This window comes from Myotis nattereri (assembly GCF_964212035.1).
Source record: "Myotis nattereri genome assembly, chromosome: 2".
NCBI lineage: Eukaryota > Metazoa > Chordata > Mammalia > Chiroptera > Vespertilionidae > Myotis > Myotis nattereri.
Genome location: NC_138076.1, coordinates 202,670,703 through 202,687,913, shown reverse-complemented (window position 1 = coordinate 202,687,913; position 17,211 = coordinate 202,670,703). Strand labels below are relative to the sequence as shown.

Here is a 17,211-nt window from a genome sequence, read left to right as displayed (position 1 = left end):
TCTCATTCGGGACAGCTGCTTAGGATATAAACTTGCAGTGCTCCTGTTCTTTTCTTTTTGCCATTTTTAGGTCATTGATGACTTAATTGGTTTCCTCTCATACACACAAACACAAAGAGTTCTCAAGTTGTCCCTATGGCTCCTTCACTCAGCAAGTTTAGCTGCCTGCCTCCTATGTGTAGGGCTCTGTGCCGGTGAAGCTGGGGGGAGGGCACTGTGTCACCATGGTCCTTGCTCTCAGAGGTCTATGCAGCTGGGGAGACCGACAGGTAAAACAGGAAAGGAGTGTAGTGTGTAACATGTGATCAAAATATAGTTACATATTAAAAACAGAATGAAGTTAGCTGAGAGGATTAAATGAGAATTGTACTTACACTGTCTTTCATATTACAGACTATTTTTGCGTAGCATTTGTTGCTATCTCTTGATGGAACCGTCCATTCCAATGGCCAAAAGTAACTGTGGTAAACCTAAGAAGATACAAGCACAATTAGACTCGGCATCTTAGGAAGCATGTTTGTCAAACACTAGCTCTGGTACAAAGACAATGGAAGCTCTTTAGTATTTAGACTTTCACTAAGCAATAGAATTCATACAGACACAGACTGACAGACTCAGAGAACTAACTGATGGTTTCCACAGGGGAGGAGCGTTAGGGGACTGCGTAAAAAAAGTGAAGGGATTGAGAAATACAGATTGGTAGTTACAAAATAGTCAGAGATGTCAAAGTTCAGCATAGAAAATATAGTCAATAATATTCTAATAACTATGCATGGTGCTAGGTGGGTACTAGACTGATTCGGGGGGTGGGGGGGGATCACTTTATAAATTACACTAGAGGCCTGCCTGGTGCACGAATTCATGCACCAGTGGGGTCTCTCAGCCAGGCCTGCAGGATTGGGCCCAAACCTGCTCTCCGACATCCCCCAAGGGGTCCTGGATTGCGAGAGGGTGCAGGCCAGGCCGAGGGACCCCACTGGTGCACGATCGGGGCCAGGGAGAGACATGGGAGGTTGACCAGCCATGGGAGGGACTGCGGGAGGGCTCCAGGGCACGTCCAGCCCATCTCACTCAGTCCTGATCAGCTGGACTTCAGCAGCAAGCTCACCTACCAGTTGGAGCATCTCCCCACTGGTGGTCAGTGCACATCATAGCAACTGGTCGACTGGTCAACTTTCTGCCCCCTGGTGGTCAGTGCACATCATAGCAAGCAGCTGAGCAGCCTTAGCATATCATTAGCATATTATGCTTTGATTGGTTGAATAGCTGACCAGAAGACTGGACACTTAGCATATTAGGCTTTTACTATATAGGATAACTAACCACTATGCTGTACATCTGAAACTAATATAAAATAAGATTGAATGTCAACTGCAATTGAAAAATCAAAGTTAAGAAAACACATACAAAACACCTCCCAAAAAATTCATGAAATAGGAACTGGTCAGAAAGTAAATGACTTTAAAAGTCCTGTTGTCAGATCCTTTTGCTATAAGTTCATCCCTTAATTACAACTCAGGTTAAAGAGTAAATGTTAAGTCATAATAACAATAAAGAGCCAGCAAATGAAAGAGCCATGTCACTACATGCTGTCTTGCATTAACATACGAATTTAAAAACAAACAAACACAAAAAACCTCTATTTTGTTACCTGAGAGGAAGGACAACTTTGGGCATGAAACAAGTCAAGTGCCAGCAACAATTATAGCAATTATCAAGTTTTCTTGCTTAATGCTTCCAAAGATATTCCCTCCATTGACATTATTCACCAGGAGTATCGAAGGGAAGCAGAGGAGGGAGGGAGGGTAGGCAAATGGAAGGACACAGACATCCTTATTGATGTTTTATAAACTTAAGTCCTGGATGACTAAAGGGATTTATTTTCTCCTCTAACTGCTAGCCTCAATTCGAAACATATATGGCTAGCTACCTTTTAAAAACATACTGATCTTGTAGACATTATAAGTGTTCTTTTGTATTATAAAAATGATGTAATTTTTCTTAAAATATGGGTTACCAAATTGAATGTATATCATAGTAAGATAACAATTATATAGGAAAAAGATGATTAAAGAAATTTTACCCAATTGCTAATAATTACTGTTACCAAAAAAAGAGTAACTGTTTCCTATTTCCTTTACATGTTCCAAAATTTCAACACAAATGCATTATTCATATAGTAAAAAACGCAAATTCCAATAAAAAAAAAATCCAAAGATGGTCTGCCAAGAAATATGCAATGTATATTAAGAACCTTAAAATTTAAATACCTCTTGATAGGAATCTATTCTCAGAAAATAATCAGAGAGACAGACAGTGAACAATGAAGAGGTTCATTATTCTATTAATAGTAAAAAACTGTAAACAGGTTTTTACTATAAAGAATGCCACAACAAATTATTGTATAGCATCCCTAAAAAGAATTACACAAGTCATTTTAAAAATCATGTTTTTAGGGGGAAGTGCTCATGATCTAATATTATTGTAAAGTAGGCCAGAATACTGCACATAACTTAATCACACTTTTAAAAAAATTAAGATATAGCCCTAGCCGGTTTGGCTCAGTGGATAGAGCATCAGCCTGTGGACTCAAGGGTCCCAGGTTTGATTCCGGTCAAGGGCATGTATCTTGGTTGTGGGCACATCCCCAGTAGGGAGTGTGCAGGAGGCAGCTGATCAATGTTTCTCTCTCATCAATGTTTCTAACTCTCTATCCCTCTCCCTTCCTCTCTGTAAAAAAATAAATAAAATACATTTTAAAAAATAAAATAAAAAATTAAGACAAATGTACCTACACAAAATTATACATGCATTCAATATATAAAAACATACATAAATACTCAGAGACTAGAATATGCCAAAATATTAACAGCAGTTACTACTTCATGAATTAAAATTTCCTTTTTTATGTTTTTGAGCTTCCTATAACAAGGATACATTATGTTTAGAATCAGAAAAAAGTTAATATTACTCCTAGACCAAGATATTGCATGCGATTACTAATGCACATAATAAAGAAAAAGCTTGGTAAGAGATTTAAAATAAATTCACATCCTGAAACTTACTCTGGTCTTTTAGAAGGTTTTACTAAAAACTTTTCCTCAAATGATTTAAAAAGTAGCAGTCACTTTGTGTAGCATTATTTGTGTATATGAAAATAGTGCACTTCATGTGCATTTTCCTTGACTATATGATAAAAGTTAGTGTAAATTAGAGGATAACAGCAGAGGGACAAAACCTAATAGAACAGCAGAAATTAAGTTAATTTTTAATTTTTTTCTTTCTATTTTCCTATATTTTTCCTATTTCCAACAATATTGTTTTAATAATAAAAAGAAACCAGTAAAATTGGTTTTAAAAAGTAGAAGCAAGTATTATTGGATCAACTGATGAAACTGAAAAACAGAAGGTAGATCACATAAAAGTATCCATCTATATATATATATAAAAGCCTAGCAAACAACCGGTCGCTATGATGCGTACTGACCACCAGGGGACAGATGTTCAACACAGGAGATGCCCCCAGCCTGAAGGCCCCAATCGCCTGATCGGAGCCAGGCCCCTGGGCTGGGACGGGGAACTGGGGGTGGGTGGCAGCGGATGTGGGTGGCGAGGGAGGGAGAGAGGAAGGTGGGAAGGCAGGGAACCTGATCAGCCCTGATCGTGGGCCAGGACTAGGGACCACAGCATGCACGAATTTGTGCACCAGGCCTCTAGTTGTATCAATATTAAGTTTCCTAAATGTGATAACTACCCTGTGATTTTATAAGAAAATGCTCTTATTCATAGGAAATATATACTGAAATGTTTAGGAGAAAAGAGGCATTCTACTTACTCACAAATGGTTCAGGAAGGAAAATACACACAGATACACAGAAATAGAGAAAGAGAGACTATGCGACATAAAAAACAAATATTAATAGTATGTGGATCTGGATAATTGTACAGAAATTCTTTGTACAATTTTCCTACTTTTCTGTATGCTTGAAATTATTTTTAATTTTGAAAGCAGTAGAGTAGAACTTACCTCAATATTTTCTTCCCCAAATTTTTCCACAGCTTTTTCTTCAGAAAGACCACAAGCACCATATTCCAAAGGGGTAAATACAGTTGTTGGAACATTTTCATAGTCACACTATTTCAAAATGGAGAAGAGTTACAAGAGAAGTTATAACTCAAAAAAAGGGTATGCTTCAAAAAGGTTCAAAATTAGGGGAGAAAAGCAGACTAATAAATTTCTACCAAAAATATGGGAAGTCACAACAATCCCAGGTATAAACCTACCACATGAGAACCATGAACCGATGTCAGGAAGTTTTGGCAGAGGTTTAATGTCTGGCAAGACTAGTCATGAATAAATGATTCATGGATGTTAACAACAAGGACATACTTTCTCTACCTTTAATAAAGCAGCCAAAAACAATACAAGTGTAGTACTCAAAGCTGATGGTCTCATTATCGGTGACAGAAACTAATAGACTTCTATGGGAAATTAATTAGGCAATACATATTAAGAGTCATAAAAATATTTTATGCCTTTTGGCCCAATAAACCTATTCTTACACATCTATAATAACATACAGAAACAGCTGCGCGCATTAACTGAGCAATGCTGTAGCTCTCTTCAATAGTGGCAATATGGAGCAGCTTTAAAGAGCAAATAAGGAAGTAGTTCTATAGTACATACACTCTATGTAACAATATGCAGTAATTAAAGTGAAATGAAAACTAGAGAAACAAAAAAAGTTAAGGATTCTATTTCCAAAGCACATTTTATGATAATAGACATAGATGACAAACGAATTCTGAAATCAAAGAAGTTGTAAAATGCTGTATTAAGCAAATAAATGTTTCTCAATTACCAAATATCTCAGTCTCTAATATGCTGATGTAAATTCTGTTATTATATAAATGCAAAATGTTTGTAAATGCTATTTGATAAAAACCTACCCAGTCACATTTACCCACAGAGGTGAGCCATTCTGCGTTTAAAATATGAGAAGTTGAATTCTCACTCTCTAAAACAGTAGGGTGAAATCTTTCAAATGAGTCTTCCTGTGCAAACAATAAATAGAATCCTTTTTCTCTAAGAAGAACATAAACCTTTGGAATTCTGATTCAACAGTAAAGGCAGATCTCCACTGACAGCCACAACAGTGTACCCGGGACCAGACCTACCTCACTGCTTTACACAACTAGAAAACCAGACAGATATGAAGCAACACTGTTTAAACATCTGGCGGCAGCTGCAGGGCAGAGCCCTGAAGCCAGCAGAGCTGGACAAGAACTCCTGGGATCTGGGCTGAGTACTGATCTGTCAACGCCTCAGAGGAAAGAACCACTGGAAAGCAGTAGGCTCCAAAATGACCAGAGCTCCAATGGGACTGGAAACAGTTCCTGTTCCCAGAGTCAAAGCAGAAAGAATTCATCATGTGAGAGAAATGGGGTTAACTGATGCCCAAAGGCATCAATTTAATGGTTGAAACTAAGCCCTAGGTGAAAGGTTGCTGTAGCCGAACCCTAAAAAAGCTTAAAAGCAAGTTACAAAAGGGATAAAACACCTTATGTAACTTAACGAACTGTCAGAACAAATCCTAACGCTGTATAAAAGAACTCAACAAAACCCAGCACTGAACAATGTAAAATATACAGTATCTGCGTCCACCCAACAGTATCTGGACATGCAAAAGAGCAGGAACATGTGAACCAATACCACGAGAAAAATCAACCAACAGAAACAAACACTGAACAAAAGATGATGGAATTAGCAGAGGACATTAAAAGAACTATTATAAATATGTTCTGTCTATTCAACCAGGTAAAGGAAACCATCAACCTGCTGAGGAGAAAAAAATGAAAAATTTATTTTAATAAATAAAACTTATAGAGATGAAAAAGACTATTTGAAGTACAAAACACACAGATTGGGATTAATAGCCCAAGAGAGTGCAGAAGAAAAAAAATCAGTGAACTTGAAGACACGGCAATAGGTTTTCTAAGAAAATGGAGCACTGAGATGGGGTCGGGGTGGGGAGGAAATGGACACAGGAGCAGAGCATCAGAGATCATGGGATAGTATCGAGTGAACCAATATTCATTAATTGGAGTCTAAGGGAAAACAAAAAAGGGAGGAGACAGAAAAAAATAATTGAAGCCCTGGCCAGTTGCTCAGTGGTTAAGAGCATCAGCCTGTGGACTGAAGGGTCTGGGGTTAGATTCCAAGTCAAGAGCATGTACCTCGGTTGCAGGTTCCCCATCCCCAGTCACCATGTGTAGGAGGCAACCAATGGATCAATGTGTCTCTCTCACTTCAATGTTTCTCTCCTCCCTTCAACCCTCTGTAGGAATCAATAGAAAAAATATCCTCTGGTGAGGATTAAAAAAAAATAATAAAAAGATAATTGAGCCGAAACCGGTTTGGCTCAGTGGATAGAGCGTCGGCCTGTGGACTGAAAGGTCCCGGGTTCGATTCTGGTCAAGGGCATGTACCTGAGTTGCGGGCACATCCCCAGTAGGAGGTGTGCAGGAGGCGGCTGATCAATGTTTCTCTCTCATCGATGTTTCTAACTCTCTATCTCTCTCCCTTCCTCTCTGTAAAAAATCGATAAAATATATTAAAAAAAAAAGATAATTGAATGGCTGAAAATTTTCCAAATTTGGTGAAAACTATAAACAGATAAATCCAAGAATCTTGGACACATCACAAGCAGAACAGTTATAAAGAAAAGCATGGCAAGTCATGCAATATTCAAACTGCTAAAAAAAAATGACAAAAAGAAAATCTTAAGAGGAACAAACATAGAAATGATAGTGCATTTCTCTTTAGAATCTCTGCAGCCACAAGACAATAGAAAAATTATTAAAATATTTAAAGAAACACTGTAAATCTAGAACTCTATATTCAGTAAAAATACCTTCCAGAAAATGAATGCAAAATAAAACATTTTTTTCAGCCTTGGGGAACCCTCTTCTCCCCGCCCCATTCCAAGTTTGTGTCTTACTTGGGTGTTCTCTCTCAGTGCTAGTGTTTCCTTCCTCACTTCTTCCTTCCTTCCCTCCCTCCCTCTCTTACTTTATTTAACATTTGAAATAGAATTCTTGTACCATAAAATTCACTTTTCAAAGTTAACAATTCAGTGGTTTTCAGTATAGTCACAAAGTATGCAACTAGTACCACAATCTAATCCAGAAGATTTTATCACCAGAAAAAGAAATTTTATACCCATTAGCTGTCACTCCCCATTACCCCCTCTCTCTCGCCGCCCCCAAGCAAAATCACCATGAGCAGACATACACTCAGTAACTGGTTCCATGAAAGATCCCTAAGAGTTTCAATTTCCTACTTTGATTTTTAAAAACCACATTGTTATTAATAGAACACATTCAACATTCTAAGCACAGAAGATCAATTTTTAGAAAGGACAGGGAAATAAAGCCTAACACTGATTTAAGCAGCTCTGTACACTGGCATTATTCCCTAGATCCCCAAATCCTTTTACACACCCTACATAGGTATCACAACAAGATTTCTTACCTTAATAATAATAAAACTGATATAAAATGCAACTATTATATGTAAATGGAACATAACAGTGCTGAAACTTGATTAATCAAGCTCATTTTATTCTTATTGTAATTCCAAGAGTGACAGTTTTCTTAATAAAATCACAAAGGTACAGCATTCCTAACAATGTCATTTGGAATTCAGTAATAAAGCACATCTAGGATGCCATCATCAAAGTAACTAAATTATTTAAGATCTGGGAAACTTCCCAACTATCCCTAAATAGAGAACTGGGCATATTATTAAAAACAGTCTTTCAGTGGGTGAAGTGTCACTCACCTTGACAGTGGAGCCAGCGTAGAGCCTCTGAGCCAGCAACCTTCCCGCCTGGATGGCTACAGGGGTGAGCTCCGGCTTCCCCTCCAGAATATCGCCAATAGCATAAATGTAAGGCACATTGGTCTGCTCTTCATCTGTGACAGGTATTTTTCCGTTCCTGCAAATTGATCCCATTAAAAATCATGACTAATTACCATTAATAATTAAGTAGAACAAAATTCCCTTTATCCCAAAGAAGCCCAAAATTATGACTCCAGCTGGGGACAATGTTCTAATGTATTACACCAAACAAAACAACTTTATTTATTTCAGAAGAAATAAAAGCTTAGAGACCATTCTCGCTGCTATTCTGAAAAATAAAGCAATTAAGAAAACTTGACAGAAACCCTGGAATGGAAAAACTGGAACATAGCGGTTAAGAATAAGAATTATAAACTATAATAACCAGGTCTGTTAGTTATTACCTCTTTGATCTTGGGAGAGCTATTTACTATCTCTAAGCTTCATCCCCCCCCCCCCCCCCACATATACTAGTAAATGGGAATAATGATGATGGGAATAATAGTAGGAAGAAAAAGAACACCATCTCTATCTACCGTAAGGGATTGTGAGGAGTGAATGTGAATGTGAATAAAACATTCAGCACAATAGTCCATGGCTCACAGTAAATACAGAATAACTATTAACATCTTATGAAATCTAAACCTTAGATCTAATTGGAAACAGGCTAGCAAGTTATGAAAAAAAGTAGAAAAAATAATCTTCACAGTAAGATTAGAAATCTCTTCTCCTGAATAGATGTGATTCCTGCAAGGATTAAGAGCTTGCCATTACTCCAAGGGAGCTTGCCGTTCACAGCAGGTGCTTTTATACTTGGATGTAAGAAAGGCGGTATTGGGAAATACCCCATGCTGCTCCCGTAAGCAGATACCACAGTCTCAATTATCTGGTGCAGAAGTACAGTCCAAAGGACTTTACCTTTTTTTAAAAAGTCTTGTCAAAACAAGGCCACCAAAAATTCTGATTGCCTCCCCCTCAAAAAAATTGGGAAAGAGATGGAAGGACTTTAACTTTTAAAAGCCTTGAAGAAATGCGTTTTCATACCTGCAGCTGTCACTAGAAATATAGTGACCACCCTAGTCCTAGTGACCTTAAAACCTGGTAGCTTTAAACATGGTTCAAATCTACATGCTGAGTGAAGCTAAAGCATATCCCTACAATTAACTGTGGATGGATCTTTTTCTGTACACATACACACTAAAGAAACATAAAGCAAGCCAATATAGCTCTCAATTCAATTCTGAAAAGAAAAAAGGAAAACAGAAAATACTATGTATGAGTGGCGCTGGAAGACTTTTTCTGAACTTAAAAAGAGAACTCTTCAACTATGATAAAAATTAACTTCAAAAATCAAAACTCCAGCCGAAACCGGTTTGGCTCGGTGGATGGAGCGTCGGCCTGCGGACTGAGGGGTCCCAGGTTCGATTCCGGTCGAGGGCATATCCCCAGTGGGAGATGTGCAGGAGGCGGCTGATCGATGTTTCTCTCTCATCGATGTTTCTAACTCTCTATCTCTCTCCCTTCCTCTCTGTAAAAAATCAATAAAATATAAAATAAAATAAAAAATCAAAACTCCAGCAATAATCAATATTATAAGTACCTGAAATATTATTCTATAAGATATAATAAAGGTTTTTTTCTTACTTTTCATTTATCTTTACACCCACGGCTTCTAAGCCAATTTTTCTTGTGCAAGCATCTCTTCCTATTGCCAGCAATACCTGAAAAAAAAATTAACATATAGGTAGTGACTTATAACAAAAAGGCTCTGCATGAGTTATTTAATCATTATTTTTTCTGCTTATTAAGCCAACCTGATTTATCCAGACCTGGGAAGAAATTTCATTAAGAAAATAATGCAAGAGTTAAAATAAATTACAACCTTAAAAAAAAAAATCCTTCAAACATGATATAGCAGAAATCCTTATCCATTTCTTATTAAGAAAAAGGAAGTTAACAATTCCTTAATTAATCTAGACAAGATTAAAGACAAAGACAGCATAGCCTATGACTGAATTCAGTTATTTTAAACATTAAAAGTATTGGGCTGGATCAACCAAAGGACTTGTATGCATGCATATAAGCCTAACCAATGGACACAGACACCTGGGGGGTAAGGGCATGAGTGAGGGGTGCGGGGGGGAGGGGGGGGGGCGGGAGGGAGGCAATGGGGAGATAAGGACACATATGTAATACCTTAATCAATAAAGAAAAAAAAAGTGGTGGGTGGGGAGTTAAAAGGGAAGAACATGGGACAGAGAAATTCTAGCTCATTTAAAAATGCTGATGCCCTTTTACAGCCATTTAACAAACAATATTTTAAGTTACAGTGGAGAAATCTGAAATCTAAAATGAAGTATGAACCTGGATCTATATCCATTCCTTACCGTATTGTACTCTCCTTCGATGGTTTTGTCACTATTGGTGGACTTAGCTACCACCTTGAGTCGGCCTGGTGTCCCTGCTTCAATTTGTTCAACCTATAAAAGTGATAAGGTTTTACTCAACGATAAAGACATGTATCAAGTGGATACTTTCTCCCTTTCTGTCTGGTTAACCCAACGTTAACACAAAATCTGGTTTGAAAGGTTTTTCATGTCCTATCTCCCTCACCCCAGCATCATTAGGATAATGTGATTCTCTTATTAATCCCTTTTCTCACTGCTTAATGTTTGCTAGAGGGGTTTTCTTTCACACAGTTCTTATGCAGAATTCAGAGAGAAAAGTGAAAGGCAAAGCCAGAGAAAGCAGACTACAATCCCTAAAATCAAACCAATGACTAACTGTCTTTTAAGTCACCCAGAATCACTAATCCCCTGGAGAGCCACTGCTGCTCATATTCAGACGTTCTCTTTTGACTATAGATGCTCAGCTCTATACAAAGAACAGACATGAGGGTAGATCAATCATGATACAGATAACACCTAGAAAGCCTAAAAACCATAGTGGGCAAGGAGGTATGTCTGTTTGTCATCACCATGGGCTGTCTTCAGTTAAGGATGCAGGGAGGAAATGAGCAGTCCTGGTTCTTGTGCTATGATGAGACTGAACATACTAGCCTACTACACATAGATGTCCATGGTAACGTGGTGACAATGACTAAGAAACCCTACTACCTGGAGGCTTCTGCAAGTATGTAGTGAACCTTTGTTGTCTCTGAATGACAGCCAAATCATGGGTCTCTGTAAAGTATTTACTGGAGAAATCCATAAACATAACCTGCAATGTCTACCCTCCCTTTAAAATACAACCGCTCTGTGTGGGAAACTGTCACGATTGATTTTATTTTCAACATCTAAATAGACAGTCAAGATTTCCTTCTTGAACTTCCTTGCTTTCTTATACAGTTAAGAAATGTCTTTCCCATTTAATTTAAGGTATAATGTTCTAATCTTTGGAGAAAAGTTGAACTGGTCCATGGCTTAGATTTGCTTAAAAATTATAAGGGCCTCACCCCACCTCTAATTCCTTCCTGCCTTACTCACTTTTCTGTTCCAGTCAGGCTTTTTCTGTATCTAGAACAATTTCTGCATTTAGAACAATTTTATTCCCAACAGCATTTTTGCTCATACTTTGTTCTTTGCCCAAAATGCCCTCTATCCCTCCTCTCTGCAGAGGCTTCTTCCATTCAGTCACTTTATAATGTAGCAAGCATTCACACTAGCCTCTGGGGAATCAGACACCAGGTAGCCTCAGCAAGATGTTATGTACACAGAAACAGGTTTATTTCACCAGGAATAGTCCACCAGGTCCTCAAAGGGGCCCACAAGTCCCCAGATGTTATTAAAAAAAAAAGATGCTGCTTTCCTATCAGTATGGCATTACTGATAGCCGTTGTTTTCTAATCATATACCTCCACTCCCTAAAAAACAGCTACAGCAATAAGTACTGATAACCTTCAGGACATTTGTTACTTAATCCTCACTACAATATTATGAGATAGATTCATCTTAGACCTACTCTGAGCCAGAACCGTCTTTCTAACTGTAAGCTACTGCGATCTTCACAGGAACTGAGATAGGTGCTATTATCATCCCAATTTTATAAAAAAAACCTGAAGCTCTGAGAGGTTAAGTAATTCCCCCAAAGTCATATGGCAAGAAACGGGCAGAACGGTATTAAATCCACGCCATTCTGACCTCAGGCTCCATGTGCTATCAACACTATGAGATTCATGGTCACACAATGAAACTATGTTAACCCACGAAGCAATTTTTAAAATAACAGCTAAAATTCCTTAACTTTAACAAAACAGTTACATCCTCACCTGCACTAAAGGAAACTATTAATCTGAGATTCACAAAGTGTTTGATTCTGTCACTCTTACATATCAAACATGGTAATATTAACAAGTCCCAATATAACTTGTCATACTGTTCGGCCCTTTCAAGAGAAAATGAAATGAACAAAAAAGGCCACCCCACATAATAAAAATAGATAATTGTATTCAAGGAAGCCAGAATAGTATAGCACATCTACTGACTACACTGTACACCAAGGAGAAATGTCTTACGGGAAATTTTTTAAAATCAGCCTAGTCTTGAACTTATTTAAATCACTGGTATGTATGAAGGAACAAAGTATAACAGACCAAAGATAATAAAGGAATGCATAAAGGGAAGTATTAAACAGAAGAGAACCAAAGGTAATGAAGAAATTATTATTCTGCAAATAAGAACAAAGCTATTTAGGCGGTAGGTAGGTACAAGTTTACATACCACTACCACACAATTGAGGAATTACAGTGTCCCTTATGGTTTATAATTCTGAGAGGATGCTTCTATCACCTATAGAAATCTATTTCCTAACTTTTAATATGTGTATAGAACCAACAAACTTATAGGCAACTCCACTTACCTTTATTGGTACAAATTGTTTTATAAACTTGACACCATGTTCTTGCATGTGTTCACCAATTTTGTTGGCCATGTCCTGGTCAAATCCTCTAAGGAGAATGGATCGTACCATAACAGTGACATCCAAACCAATGCCAGCAAGAAACCCAGCACATTCTAAAGCGACATAGGATGCTCCGACCACCAGGGTCTTGCCCGGGCAGTAAGGTAAGGAGAAAAGATCATCACTGAAAAGAGATTTTAAAAAGAAGGCAGAAATAAAAAAATGTTCATGGGAATAATGACCAAATCAAAGCAAATATTTTTACTTTCTTCTGAGCGAGACACCTTTAAGATGTAAAAATTTAATTACTACTACATACATAATATGAGAAGTTTTTATAAGGACTTAGACTCTCCCTTTGTTGCCACCCAGTGGCTTGGGGAGTAGCTCAAGCCACTCTGGGGCCAAACACAGCAAACTATGTAACTTCTGACCACAGTCCAACTCACAGTCAAACAAACCGATTCTGAATTGTCTGGAACAATTCTTCACTACTGTGTTTAATATCCTACATTTGAAAATCTAAACCCTCATCCCACCACTCAGCTCTCCCTGAGGTGGAAAGTCAGGTACTTCTTATCTGGAATACCAATTATCAAGAGTGGGGGAAAACCCAACATACAGTCTTTGTATGTAAACGTCAATTATAAAAAGTAAAATCTGACAAAATCTTCTTGCTCAATGAAGAATACTGAATATATGAGTGAAATCACATAAGCATTAGAAAATAAATTTTTTAAATTTTGAGAAGGGAGCCTATTCAAAACAACAAAGACAACAGTTGCCATCTGAGCTGCCCCTATATGAAGCACAGAGGAAATAAATCATCCCCCCCCCCCAAAATGGCCTGAAAAAGAGTAATCTATAACACAATCAGATACACTGGGGAAAAAGCATCCAAGAGGACATGTTTATCAACAATCTATCTTAATGTCTTGATAATTTAAAACATCTGAAAAACAATGTCACCAGTATTATCACTTGGACAAAAATAAATCACTTAGCAAAACCTTCTTACTTGACTCACTTATTTTGGAAGATTCATCTACACTGACACTGCAAACATTTGAACAGGGAATTGAACAGTGAATAGGGACCAAGCTTTGATAAATCTAAATGGTCTGCCATCCTCTCATTCTTTCAGTGTCACACTGCAAGTGTTAAAGGGTAAGGTAACAGACGATCCTATATATATACACACATATGTATCATTTCACAAAATGTTTGTGACTGTCCATCTGGTTTTATAAAATACATTCATAAAACATATTCACACATATATAAATTTCAATATAAGCATACATCTATATGTTAGTGATGTAAACTCTGGGTGATAAGATGACCAATGTTTATAGTTTTTAATTTTTAAAATATTCTCATATCTAAAATAATTTTTCCTTTCTCTTTTTTCCCAACCCCTTGGCCCTTTGGGCAAAAATATGGTAAAAAAAATCCACTAAGTTACAGGAAATGGACAAAATAGGTTTTAAGACAAAAGCAAAAGCATAAATCCACAATGGGTTTTTCTTTTCTCCCTGTGATTTTTTCCTTACCTGCTGATGCAGTATTCTTTGTCACCAGGGATGCCCAAGTAACGTGGCCTTTCACCGGTAGCAATGAGAAATCTCTCTGCTGAATAAATTTTTTCTTTGCCTTTGTTATTCGTTGTCTACAAAGGAACCAAAATGTCAGTTTTTAATAGTTCTCATGACGTAGAATTGTAACTTCACAGTTAATAAAGGCCATTCACCACACTGTCCAATTTGATCCGCATATAAATTTGGTAATACATAAGAGATATTAAGGCTCTGAGCAATTACGGGACTTGCTCAAGGTCACTATGCCAGTAAATGGCAGAGCCACGACTCAAATCCAGATGGTGTGGCCCTGAATCTAGTTCTCTTACTCTCTCCAACACCACAGAAGAAAGCCCCACAAGGAGATGTGATGGCAAAATCACCACACTGGGCACTCTGGGTCACAGTGCTATTACTTTCATTAGGATAATCCCCTTCTCCTTTCCTCCCTTGCCTCCAACACAAACCAAAAGGAGCTACTTAGGCTGTCACACAATTACCTTAATCCTATGAGGACCCACAAACTGCCCATATGCATTCTCATAGGTGACTTTCTTCTCCCGCAGAGCCACGCGGTAGCCCCAGTTCAGAGAGCCAATGTGATTCTGCACGGCTTCGGTCATTTTCCCCCAGTCATGTCCAACTGCACAAGGAAATAAGACAAGACATTTAACCTTTCAACTGCCTGGAGAAGATCGTTTCTCAGTAACTATTTACATGGAATACAAAGAGCAGAGCTTTCAGTTGAAAAGGGCAAGTCCTTCATTTCAAGCCATAAACAACCTTTTAATCTTCAAATATTCTTTCCTTTTTAGAAAACTACCATAATACTAAATAATGCAAAGCTTCCTGGACATTCTTAAAACTAAAATAACCATTCTCAACTTTTTTCTTCTTTATCTAGAAATGAAAGGAAGGGAGGGAGGGAGGGAAGGAGGGAGGGTGGGGGGAGGGAACGAGAGAGAGGGGGGGAGAGAAACATCAATGATGAGAGAGAATCATTGATAGGCTGCCTCTTGCAGGCCCCCTACTAGGATCAAGCCCACAAAACCAGGTATGTGCCCTGACTGAACCAAGACCTTCTGGTTCATAGGCCCATGCTCAACCACTGAGCAACACTGGCCAGGCTCCACTCTTTTTAAAAAAAAAAAACTAGGATATTTAAGCAAACCCCAGCATTTTATTTAGTGGTGATTTTGGCTTAGTTACAGTGATTTAGGGATGCCCAAGGGCCAGTAATGCTAAACATCCTTCACTACAGTTCCTTACAACTAGGAGCTATCTGGCCCAACGAAGTGCCAGTGCCATTAACCCAATGCCATTAACACCCCCATTAAGAAACAGTGGACTAGATTAAAGGGAAGATTCACTTCTGAAACTTTACAGTTGTAGAATTACTAAGTGAACTATACTCTGCTAATCCTATAGCAGATACCATATTCTAAAAGAAGACACAGTTGAGAGTAAATAACAGCACCAACAAATTGTTATTTCAATGACAGAAATCCAAATTCAACGATTAGACCTGTTCCAATCTCAGTCAGCCTTCCTTTGTTGCCGTCAGATCCACCGATTTCCAAACTTCTCAAACCCCCTTTTCTACCAGAGATCCTTGATCCTCTGATAAGGGGAGAGCCAACCACCATCCATCCCCAGTCTCTATAGAGTGATTCTGATCAGGCAGAAGGATTTTAAAAGTTCCACCCACCAGTTTGGGATTTAGCATAAGGGCACTCTAGCTGCTCCTATGTCCTGACCTTGCATTCCAGTCTGGAAACTGAATTTCTGGTCTTGTAAAACCCAAATTCCTACTTTACATACTATTATGGTCACTGGATCCTTGTTGGACTATTCGTCACAGCATTCCTGAACCCCAGTTCTCCAGGGCTGCCCTGTCTTCTGATAATGCCTAAATCCACCACCTTCAATGGATAAAAACTTCTAAATTGTATAATAAGGAATAAATGCACTGCATTCTCAAATATTACTTGAATACTCCACATCCCCACACTCACCCATCTGCTGGCATGGCCCCAGCATTTCTCCTAGGCCTCCCAATTCCACTGGCCTGGTCTACCAGTTGTAACCCAAGAAGGACGAATGGCCTGCCCAAGGTCACACACTAACCCAGTGGCAAACGCAGACAGTGTATGTGAAAAGACAGGTGTGTGGTAGGAGAATCTATCCCAAACTACAAGCCCCTAATTGCAAACCAATGAGCTTGCTTTCTTTCTATTGACAAAGGGATTCTAAAGCTTTCCAAATATTTAATATTTTAAAGATACACATAATTCTTAAGTATAAGAGAATTCAAATAGGGAAATCTTAGAAAATATAAAGCCTATACATCTTCCAGAAAGGACCAATTCATCCAATTTACATAACGGAGCTCAAGTAATTTTTTTAAGGCCTTAGATGCTTTCCGTACTTTCTCCATTTGGAGCTTCAGGGAAATGTCAGATCACAGGCTGCGTCCCGTAGGTGTCACTCCCCTGTCACTGGGCAGACTCAGCTGTCCCTGTCCTCCCTCACCACACTGGGAACTATTTTCAGTGTCAGAGAAGACTCTTCCCAGAAAACTGAGCACTGTTCTTTGTTCAAGGACACACAATTAGATCTGTTTCTATAAGAAAAATGCAAAATAAGCCTTCTCACTTTATCTGTTAGGAACATGAATCAGCAGTCTCTAGGGGATTCTCATCTGAAAATTACATCTCTAAGTTTCCTTCTTCCTCTAAGATCTAATGACATAAACATTTGTCCAAATCCACTGATTCTTTACCACAATCATTTTAAACACAAAAAGGAGGGGAGTAATTACTGCTCCCTCAG

General features: G+C 38.3%; 1 protein-coding gene across 2 annotated transcripts in view; it reads right to left on the bottom strand.

Annotated features, from left to right (window-relative positions):
• TXNRD1 (thioredoxin reductase 1) overlaps positions 1-17,211 on the bottom strand; it is a 56,435-nt gene that overhangs the window by 13,993 nt on the left and 25,231 nt on the right. For both annotated transcript variants that reach the window (XM_081082360.1, XM_081082359.1), the window contains exons 5-12: positions 14,880-15,022; positions 14,356-14,471; positions 12,761-12,986; positions 10,291-10,383; positions 9,548-9,624; positions 7,844-8,000; positions 4,028-4,135; positions 375-470 (exon numbers count right to left, since the gene is read on the bottom strand). In XM_081082360.1, the coding sequence (XP_080938486.1) occupies positions 375-470; positions 4,028-4,135; positions 7,844-8,000; positions 9,548-9,624; positions 10,291-10,383; positions 12,761-12,986; positions 14,356-14,471; positions 14,880-15,022 (1,016 nt within the window). The remainder of the gene's footprint in view (positions 1-374; positions 471-4,027; positions 4,136-7,843; positions 8,001-9,547; positions 9,625-10,290; positions 10,384-12,760; positions 12,987-14,355; positions 14,472-14,879; positions 15,023-17,211) is intronic.